General features: G+C 57.1%; 1 protein-coding gene and 2 non-coding genes across 4 annotated transcripts in view; 2 read left to right on the top strand and 1 right to left on the bottom strand.

Annotated features, from left to right (window-relative positions):
- The first annotated feature begins 123 nt into the window (after window positions 1-123).
- TRNAK-UUU (transfer RNA lysine (anticodon UUU)) lies at window positions 124-196 on the top strand. Its single transcript has one exon. It is a non-coding gene; the product is annotated as a tRNA-Lys (tRNA).
- A 185-nt stretch (window positions 197-381) lies between these two features.
- TRNAK-UUU (transfer RNA lysine (anticodon UUU)) lies at window positions 382-454 on the bottom strand. Its single transcript has one exon. It is a non-coding gene; the product is annotated as a tRNA-Lys (tRNA).
- An 804-nt stretch (window positions 455-1,258) lies between these two features.
- PIK3C2B (phosphatidylinositol-4-phosphate 3-kinase catalytic subunit type 2 beta) overlaps window positions 1,259-10,389 on the top strand; it is a 35,994-nt gene continuing 26,863 nt past the window's right edge. Inside the window, exons 1-2 of one of the 2 annotated variants that reach the window (XM_032753020.3) lie at window positions 1,259-1,360; window positions 9,271-10,181. In XM_032753020.3, coding sequence (XP_032608911.3) covers window positions 9,324-10,181 — 858 coding nt within the window. In that variant the 5' untranslated portion in view covers window positions 1,259-1,360; window positions 9,271-9,323. Of the gene's footprint in view, window positions 1,361-9,211; window positions 10,182-10,389 lie in introns of those variants that run through there. The other variant, XM_072918740.1, reaches the window with a different exon arrangement.

Below are 10,389 nucleotides of genomic sequence, written 5' to 3'. Positions count from 1 at the left end.
TGTCTAATTCTGTGCTTGGTCCGAGGGGAGGGAGGATCCCTGGAAAAATCGGATTTTCCCAATTCCTGGAGCGGCCGTTCCGCTGTGCGGTGATAAAAGCTCTGAGCGGTGGCTGAGTCCAGAGCCCGGATAGCTCAGTCGGTAGAGCATCAGACTTTTAATCTGAGGGTCCAGGGTTCAAGTCCCTGTTCGGGCGGCTCAATTTTTTCCAAATATTCGTTTTATTTATTTATTTTTTTTTTTAATTTCCTGACAGGATTCCCTTCAGATGCAGCCGGGATCGTCCCGAAGGCAGCGCCGACCGTGGCACGGGTGTAAAAAAAGGGGTTTTTTGGCGGAAAAAAAATAACGGAGTGGGGAAAAAATAAGGAAAAGGATCAACGCCCGAACAGGGACTTGAACCCTGGACCCTCAGATTAAAAGTCTGATGCTCTACCGACTGAGCTATCCGGGCTCTGGACCGAGCGGTGGCAGTGCTGAGGTATCACCCTGCGCTGGAGTTGTGTGGCTGATGGGGTTTCCTTCTTGTGCCTTTGTCTGCACCCCACTGTCTGCACCCCCACCTGCACCCCATTATCTGCACACCACTGTCTGCACCCCCACCTGCACCCCATTATCTGCACACCACTGTCTGCACCCCCACCAGCACCCCACTGCCTGCACCCCACTGTCTGCATCCCAATCTGCACCCCACATCTGCACCCCCATCAGCACCCAACATCTGCATCCCACTGTCTGCACCCACATCTGCACCCCACTGTCTGTACCCCCATCAGCACCCCACTATCTGCACCCCACTATCTGCATCCCGATCTGCACCCCACTGTCTGTACCCCACTGCCCGCACCTTCCCTCCTGCACCCCCTAACTCCCGGCAGCATCCCGGGGGGTTCCGTGGGGCAGCCGGAGCGGGCTGGGGACACGGGGGGACATGAGGGGACACCGGGGGACACCGGCCGGGGCTCTGTGTAATGCAGAACATCCCGGGGACATTCACGGGGACACCGGGGGACACCGGGGGACACCAGCCGGGGCTCTGTGCAGTGCGGAGCGCGACCGGGAGATGGCCCCGCACCGCCCCGCGCTGCGCCCGCCATTGTCCGCCGCCTCCGCCGCGGAGCTCCCGCCTCCCTCCGGCTCCTCCCGCATCCCTCCGGCTCCTCCCGCATCCTCCCGGCTCCTCCCGCATCCCTCCGGCTCCTCCCGCCTCCCTCCGGCTCCTCCCGCATCCCTCCGGCTCCTCCCGCATCCTCCCGGCTCCTCCCGCCTCCCTCCGGCTCCTCCCGCATCCCTCCGGCTCCTCCCGCATCCCTCCGGCTCCTCCCGCATCCCCCGGCCCCGCCGCCGCCGCTCGGAGCAGGTAGGGCCGCGCCGGGGAGCGGAGGGAGCGGGGGGCTCTGCTCTGTTCGTCCGCTAAAAAATGATATTTTCTATTGAAATGTAGCTTTTTTGTGTCCGTAATTCCCCCGCCCCGGCGAGGTGCGGGTGCCGCTCGCCTTCGCGGAGCTTCCCAAAAGCTGCGGCTCATCCTGGTGCTGCTCCAGAGCATCGGGAACCCCAAAAGGGAGCGGGGGGAACGCGGGGCTGGCGCTGCCCCGGGCACGAGGAGGGGTCGGGGTGGGGTCTCGGAGTGTCCCCTCGGGAATTTGGGGGGTTTGGATGAGCGGGACAATGAAACGGTGCCCGAGGAACGGCGAAGTTGGGCGAAGGGGACAGGGGGGTTGGGGTCCTGTCCCCTCCGGTGGGGCAGGGTTGGGGGGACAGGGATGGGGACAGGGGGATGGAAATAGGGAAGGGATGGGGATCACAGAATCCTGGAATGGTTTTGGGGTTTGGTTTTTGGTTTTGGACCCTCTGGTCCCCACCCCGCTGCCCTGGGCAGGGGTGCCACCCTTTGGATCAGTGGCTGGGGACAGGGACAGGGACAGGGACAGGGACAGGGACAGGGACAATGACAGGGACAGGGACAGCCCTGCCCGTGTGTGCGAGGCCGAGCACGGCCGGGATTGTTCCCGGGAGCTGGGCCCGGCTCGGCGTGACCGGGAAAATCGATCCTTCCTTCCCAGAGCGGCAGGGGTGGGATAACAGAATTCAGAATTCCCATCCCAGGGAAGGGATAACAGGGAGCTGGGGGATGAGGTGATGTTCCTGGAGCCCAGATTTTCCAGGAAAATTGATCCTTCCTTCCCAGGGCTGCAGGGATGGGATAACAGGGAGCTGGTGGATGAGGGAACCTGCCTGGAGCCTGATATTCCCAGAAAATCGATCCTTCCTTCCCAAGCCAACAGGGAGCTGGGGGCTGAGGAAACCTGCCCGGAACCCGGATTTTCCAGGAAAAACGATCCTTCCTTCCCCAAGCTGTAGGGAAGGGATAACAGAATTCAGAATTCCCATCCCAGGGAAGGGATAACAGGGAGCTGGGGCATGAGGGGATGTTCCTGGAGTCTGGTATTCCCAGGAAAATCCCAGAGCAGAAGGGATTGAGATAACAGGGAGCTGGGGGTGAGGGAACCTGCCTGGAGCCTGGTATTCCCAGGAAAATCGATCCTTTCCCTCTCAAAGTGGGAGGAAAGGAATAACAGGGAGTTGTGGGGTGGGAGACCTGCCCGGAGCTCCGATTTTCCAGGAAAATCGATCCTTCCTTCCCAGAGCTGCAGGGATGGGATAACAGGGAGCTGTGGGGAGGGGAACCTGCCTATCCCGGATTTCCCGGGATAACCGCCCCGGCCAGGCACTGCCCCGGCTCGGAGCTCCTGAATCCCAGAGGGAGGCTGGCAGAGGATCCGGAGGATCCGGAGGATCCGGAGTATCCAGAGGATCGGCCCTTCCAACCCTGCAGCCGGGAATTCCCAGCCTGCTGCAGTGGGAGCAGGTGCTCCGTGTGGGAGCTGGGCTGGGATGCACCAGGATGTACTGGGATTGACTGGGATGCACTGGGATAAAACAGAATTCACTGGGATTGACTGGGATAGACTGGGATTCACTGGGATGCACTGGGATGAACTGGGATTCACTGAGATGCACTGGGATTGACTGGGATGCACTGGGATGAACTGGGATTGACTGGGATGCACTGGGATTGACTGGGATGCACTGGGATTGACTGGGATGCACTGGGATGAACTGGGATTGACTGGGATGCACTGGGATTCACTGGGATTCACTGGGATTGACTGGGATGAACTGGGATGGACTGGGATGCACTGGGATTGACTGGGATTCACTGGGATGCACTGGGATGCACTGGGATTCACTGGGATTGACTGGGATGCACTGGGATTGACTGGGATGCACTGGGATAAAACAGGATTCACTGGGATGCACCAGGATTCAATGGGATTCACTGGGGGTGCACCAGGATGCACTGGAATGGACTGGGATTGACTGGGATGCACTGGGATTGACTGGGATGCATCAGGATACACTGGGATTCACCGGGATTGACTGGGATTCCCTGGAATGCACTGAGATGCACCAGGATTCACTGGGATTCACTGGGGGTGTGCCAGGATTCACTGGGATGAACTGGGATAGACTGGGATTCACCAGGATGCTCCAAGATTCACTGGGATGAACTGGGATAGACTGGGATTCACCAGGATGCTCCAGGATTCACTGGGATGCTCTGGGATGCTCCGGGATGCTCCGGGATGTGGCAGCCGGAGCACTGGGATACCCCAGGATCAGGGAAGGGCAGGGCAAGGCTGGGCCTGGGGAGGTTTGGGGATCCCTGCAGGGCAGCAGCGTTCCCAGAGCCATCCCGGATTTCCATGCCTGTGGCATGTCCTTAGGAACATGGGAATGGCATGGGAATGGAACGGGAATGACACAGAATGGCATGGGAATTATATGGGAATGGCATGGGAATGACATGGGAATTACATGGGAAGGGGATGGGAATAATGTGGGAATGGCATGGGAATTATATGAGAATGACATGGGAATTATATGGAATGACAACGGAATGAGATGGGAATGACAGGGGAATGACATGGGAATTACATGGGAATGGCATGGGAATTACATGGGAATGGCATGGCAATTACATGGGAATGACATGGGAATTATATGGAATGATGTGGGAATAACATGGGAATTATATGGAATGACATGGGAATGGTACAGGCGTGATGTGGGAATGGCATGGGAATGAGACGGCAATGACAAGGGAATGAGACGGGAATGGCATTGGAATGGCACGGGAATTACATGGGAATGGCACGGGAGTTACATGGAATGACATGGGAATGGCATGGGAATGAGATGGGAATCCTGCAGGATGAGCAGCCCTGGGAAATGAATCCCATTCCAGCCTGGGATGGGTCTGGTGAGGGTTACGGGGCCCTAAAAGGATTTGGGGCACACCCTGGGATGATCCCAGTCCTCCCCACATCCCTTTTTTCCCTCCAGACGGTTGGATTGGCTGGATTTGGGATCGATGGATCCATTTGTGGCTCCAGAATTGAAACCCTCTGGGGGTTATTTTATTTTTTCTCTGGGATTTTTGACACCGGGTTCCATTTTGGGGCTTTTTAGAGCATTTTTTTGAGTATTTTTGTGGTATTCTGGGGGAGTTTTTGGGGTGTTTGTGAGGTGTTTTGGGGGCCTTTTTGGGGTGGGTTTGGAGCATTTTTAGAGCATTTTTTTGAGTATTTTTGTGGTGTTCTGGGGGAGTTTTTGGGGCGTTTCTGTGGTATTTCTGTGGTGTTTTTAGAGCTCCAGCCCCTCCTGTCCCCGGGTGGGTGGCAGGAGGAAGCCGAGATTTGCATAGGACACGGGTGGTGGCACTGGGGACAGTGCCAGTGTCCCCTGGGCCCCCCAAAATCCGGGCCCCGAGTGGGGGGTGGGAGATTCCGAATGTCTGGGCGTGGGTGTGACATGGGGACAGGGACAGGAGGTGGCTCTGGGGACACCGTGGGGACACCGTGGGGACAGGAGTAGGGGTGTCTTTAAAAGGTGGGGGCTGTCACCCCCCTGTCCCACCCGTGGGGTCCTGAGAGGGGGAAGGGAGGTTTGGGGGTGCTCCAGGAGCCCCTGGGATCCCATCCCTGGAGCCAGGGATCTGCCGTGGGATCCCATGGGATGCTTCCCACTTTCCTGGGATCAGGGTGAGCACAGGGCGGCTCCAAAGCCCCCTTAAGTGATGGCACCACTAACATTCCCATAAAAATTCCCATTAAATTTCCCATTAAATTCCCATTAAAATTCCCATTAAATTCCCATTAAAGCCCTGGAGCAGGAGGCTCTGACCGAGCATCACTTCCTGCTCCTGGACCAGCACTTGGAGGGCAATTTTGAGGCTTTTCCATAGGATTTTGGTTTGGTTTTTTTTCTTTTTTTTGCTCCTCCTGGAAGGGAAAGGGCTGAGCCACCTGCTCACGGTGTCCCCAAACCCTGCGGGGTCAAACCCCATTCCCGCCCCATTCCCGTGGCAATTCCAGCCCCACACGGGATGCAGATGTTTGTTTTGGAGAGCAGCGCGGAGCTGTGGCTTCGGCAGCCCACGAAATTCAGCCGGGAGTTTGTTGCTTTTGGGTTAAAAGCAGATTTTCCTCTGTTGGCCTTCCAGCTTTTGGGATTTCTGCTTTTCCAGGAAAAAGCCGCAGCTGGCAGCAGCAGGGCCCGAAATGCCAGGGGTGGGAACATTCCCAACCTCTCAGCACCCCCTGGAACCACTTTTTCCAGCTGGAAAGCACCAAAATCCCTGGATGAGCTGGTGCTGGGGGGGATGAGAGGGACCTGGAAAGGGACAAATCCTGTGGGAATTGTGGAGTTCCTTGGAGGGGGACAAAAACCCCCCAGGAGTGGCCTTGGGGACACCCTGAGCTGGCCACTGGTCACTGGGGTGGGGTGTGGGGGCCACTTGTGGGGCTGGGGGGGGTCCCAGGCCTCTCCTGGATCTGGTATTTTGGGATTTAGGATTTTCCTGCTTTCCCCAAAATGGGAATGGTGATGGCCAGGGGTGCCAGTAAAATGTTTGTGGTTGCTGGGAAGGGAGAGTGCCTCATTTTATCCTAAATTGGGGCATCAGCAGAGCCCTGTGTGGGGCTGAGGAGGGCCTGGGGTGGGGGGGCATTGGAGCCAGACCTCACCTGAACCCCAAAAATGGGAGGTCACATGAGCCAAACCCACCTAAAACCCCAAAAACTCGAGATCCCTTTAGCCAAACCCATCCAAAACCCCAAAAACTCGAGATCCCATGAGCCAAACCCATTCAAAACATCAAAAACCGGAGGTCCCATGAACCAAACCCATTCAAAACCCCAAAAATGGGAGATCCTATGAGCCAAATCAGCCAAAAACCCCAAAAACTTGAGACCCCATTAGCCAAACCCATCCAAAATCCCAAAAACTCAAGATCCCGTGAGCCAAACCCACCTAAAACCCCAAAAATGGGAGGTCCCATGAGCCAAACTCACCCAAAACCCCAACAACTGGAGGTCCCATGAGCCAAACCCATCCAAAATCCCAAAAACTCAAGATCCCGTGAGCCAAACCCACTTAAAACCCCAAAAATGGGAGGTCCCATGAGCCAAACCTGCCCAAAACCCCAAAAACAGGAGATCCCATGAGCCAAACCTGCCTAAAACTCCGAAAATGGGAGGTCCCATGAGCCAAACCCATCCAAAATCCCAAAAACTCGAGATCCCATGAGCCAGACCTGCCCAGAACCCCAAAACCTGGAGGTCCCTGCTGGTGATTTTTAGTGCTGAGCAGTGCCTGGGTGGGTGCTGGGGAATATCCGTGAGATCCAGAAATTTCCTGGCTTTTCCAGGCCATTCCCAGCTCCCTCTCCTGAAATAAGAGTTGGGATCTGCCCTCTCAGCACCCTCATCCCTTCCTTTCCCATCTCTTCCTTCCCATTCTGCCTTAAAAATCCCTGGATTTGCTGCCGGGGGCTGATTTTTTTTTCCTCAAATTGTAGAAATTTTAATAAAATCACGGTGCTGGGGCAGCCTCGTGGCCTTTGGGGTGGCTCAGCCCCAGCTGCAGGTGCTGATCCCGCTGCCCTCCCCAAATCTGGGGCTGATTTTATCCTTTGTGGGGGAAAAAAATTTGGGAAAATTTGGGATTCCAGCTCAGCCCCTTCCCTGCCTGGTGTCCGTGGGCTCCTGGGGAAGTGGAAGCAGCAGCAGCTGCAGCCAAATTTTTATTTTTACCCCCTGGCCCTGCTGGGCCCCCGCTCGTTTCCCTTTTTTCAGGCACACAGGAAGGGCTGAGCCAGCCCGGCCTTCCTTATCCAGGAGATTCCAGATGGGTGGGAAAGGACCTTGGGATATTCCATCCATCGTCCCAGGGTGCTCCAAACCCCGACAAACCCGGCCTGGGACACTGCCAGGGATGGGGCAGCCACGGATTCTGTGGGAATTTGCAGGCTGGGAATGAGTCAGGAGTCCTGAAATTGGGATTTTTTTTTTTTTTTTAATGGAATCCTGGAATGGTTTGGGTTGGAAGGTCTCAAGGATCATCCCAATTCCCAGCCCTGCCCTGGGCAGGGACACTTCCCATGATCCCAGGGTGCTCCAGAGCCCATCTAGCCCTGGGGGCTCCCAGGGATCCAGGACCAGCCATGGATTCCCTGGGAATTCCAAATCAACCCATTCCAGGATTCCCTGTGCTGGTTTGGGTGGGATGGTGGGAATAAATCCTTCCCTGGGAGGGAATTCCCAGCATTAACCCCACACCTTTCTCCATTCCCATCATCCATGGCTGCCATCCTTTAACCCCACATCTTTCCCCACTCTCAGCATCCATGGCTCACGTTTCCCCATAAATCTCCACGTTTCCCCATAAATCCCCATAATTTCACGTTTCCCCATTCCCAGCATCCATGAGCACCCATCCATCAATCCCTCACATTTCCCTATTCCTAACATCCATGGATGCCATCATTTAACCCCACACCTTTCCCCATTGCCAGCATTAATCTCACACCTTTCCTCATTCCCAGCATCCATGGGCACCCATCTCACCTTTCCCCATTCCCATCCATCAATCCCTCACCTTTCCCCATTCCCAACATCCATGGGCATCCATCTCACCTTTCCCCATTCCCAACATCCATGGGCGCCCATCCATCAATCCTCACCTTTCTTTATTCCCAACATCCATGGGCGCCCATCTCACCTTTCCCCATTCCCAACATCCATGGACACCCATCCATCAATCTTCACCTTTCCTCATCCCCAACATCCATGGGCACCCATCTCACCTTTCCCCATTCCCAACATCCATGGGCACCCATCTCACCTTTCTTTATTCCCAACATCCATGGGCGCCCATCTCACCTTTCCCCATCCCCAACATCCATGGGTACCCATCTCACCTTTCCCCATTCCCAACATCCATGGGTACCCATCTCACCTTTCCCCATTCCCAACATCCATGGGCATCCATCTCACCTTTCCCCATTCCCAGCATCCATGGGTGCCCATCTCACCTTTCCCCATTCCCAGCATCCATGGGTGCCCATCTCACCTTTCCCCATCCCCAGCATCAATCCCACACCATTCCCCATTCCCAATATCCATGGACACCCATCCATCAATCTTCACCTTTCCCCATCCCCAGCATCCATGGGCATCCATCTCACCATTCCCCATTCCCAACATCCATGGGCACCCATCTCACCTTTTTCCCATTCCCAGCATCAATGCCACACCATTCCCCATTCCCAACATCCATGGACACCCATCCATCAATCCTCACCTTTCTTTATTCCCAACATCCATGGGCACCCATCTCACCTTTCCTCATTCCCAACATCCATGGGCACCCATCTCACCTTTCTTTATTCCCAACATCCATGGGAGCCCATCTCACATTTCCCCATTCCCAACATCAATCCCACACCATTCCCCATTCCCAACATCCATGGACACCATCCATCAATCTTCACCTTTCTTTATTCCCAACATCCATGGGCACCCATCTCACCTTTCCCCATTCCCAACATCCATGGACACCCATCCATCAATCCTCACCTTTATTCCCAACATCCATGGGCGCCCATCTCACCTTTCCTCATTCCCAACATCCATGGACACCCATCCATCAATCCTCACCTTTCTTTATTCCCAACATCCATGGGCATCCATCTCACCATTCCCCATTGCCAACATCCATGGGCACCCATCTCACCTTTCCCCATTCCCAGCATCAATCCCACACCATTCCTCATTCCCAACATCCATGGGCGCCCATCTCACCTTTCCCCATTCCGCCATCCCCGGCCGCCATCCGTTGACCCCTCTCCATTCCGGTTTCCAGGCGGCCGGAGCAGCAGGATGCCGTTCTCCTGACCCCGCTCCCGTCCCGGCAGGATGTCGGGCCGCCGCGGCCGCGCCGAGCAGTGGCCGGCGCTGGAGTCGGTGGGGCTGAGCCGCAAGGAGCTGGCGCTGGCCGAGGCGCTGCAGATGGAGTACGACGCCTTATCCCGGCTCCGCCAGGACAAGGAGGAGAGCCGGGCCAGGAAGGAGCGGCTCCAGGAGCGTTCCCTCATCTCCTGGGATGACCCCGTGGTGGACAGGAACGGCATCAAAGCAGCGCGGGGCCTCTCCGGCTCCGACCCCGCGCTCAGCTACGCCGTCCCCAACGTCCCCGAGGGTCCCCGAGCGCCGCCCGTGCCCGGCCCGGCCCCGCTGGAGCCGCAGCCCTGGAAGGGCTCCCTGAGCGGGGATTACCTGCTCATCTTCGAGGGCTCGCAGCGGGATTTCCTCGGGGAGCCCCTCAACGGCTCCGAGCCCCACGACGGCGGCGGTTCCCCCAAAAAGCTCTCACCGCCCCCGCTGCCACCACGGCACCCGCTGTGGGGCTGTCCCGAGGGCGGCCAGCGCTCGGGGAAGGCGTCCCCGCTGTCCCCCAAGGGCCAGCCCAGGGACATCAACATGTTCTCGGTGGCTCAGGACAAACTTTTGGGGCGCCGCATCTCCCAGGAGGATCCCTACGGCGTGGACGCCATCACCTGCCTCAACCTCAAGTCCACCTACGAATCCGAGGCGCTGCCGGGCTCCCGGGGCTGGAAGGAAGGCAGGAGCATCCTGGAGAAGGAATCCAGCGGGAAGCCGGTGGCACGGAGCAAGACCATGCCCCCCCAGGTGCCCCCGCGCACCTACGGGGCCCGCGCGGGCGGCAGGAAGAACCTGGCGGCCAACAGGAACCGCAGGATCTCCGTGGAGCCGGTGAGGGCATTGCCAGAGTGGGAATTGGAGTTGGGGTGGGATGGAGATGGGAATGCAGAGCTGGGATGTCCCGGAGATGGGTGTTCTTCTGGGTGGGTTCTTCTTGTCCCGTCCTGGTGGCTCCTTGGAATGTTGTGTGGGATGTGGGAGCAAGATGTCCCATGAGACAGCCCTGCCCCGAGCCCCAAAAACTGAGTCAGACCACCCC

The sequence above is a fragment of the Taeniopygia guttata genome, chromosome 26 (assembly GCF_048771995.1).
Source record: "Taeniopygia guttata chromosome 26, bTaeGut7.mat, whole genome shotgun sequence".
NCBI lineage: Eukaryota > Metazoa > Chordata > Aves > Passeriformes > Estrildidae > Taeniopygia > Taeniopygia guttata.
Note: the sequence above shows the minus strand (reverse complement) of the source record. Positions and strands in the feature narration are given on the sequence as shown.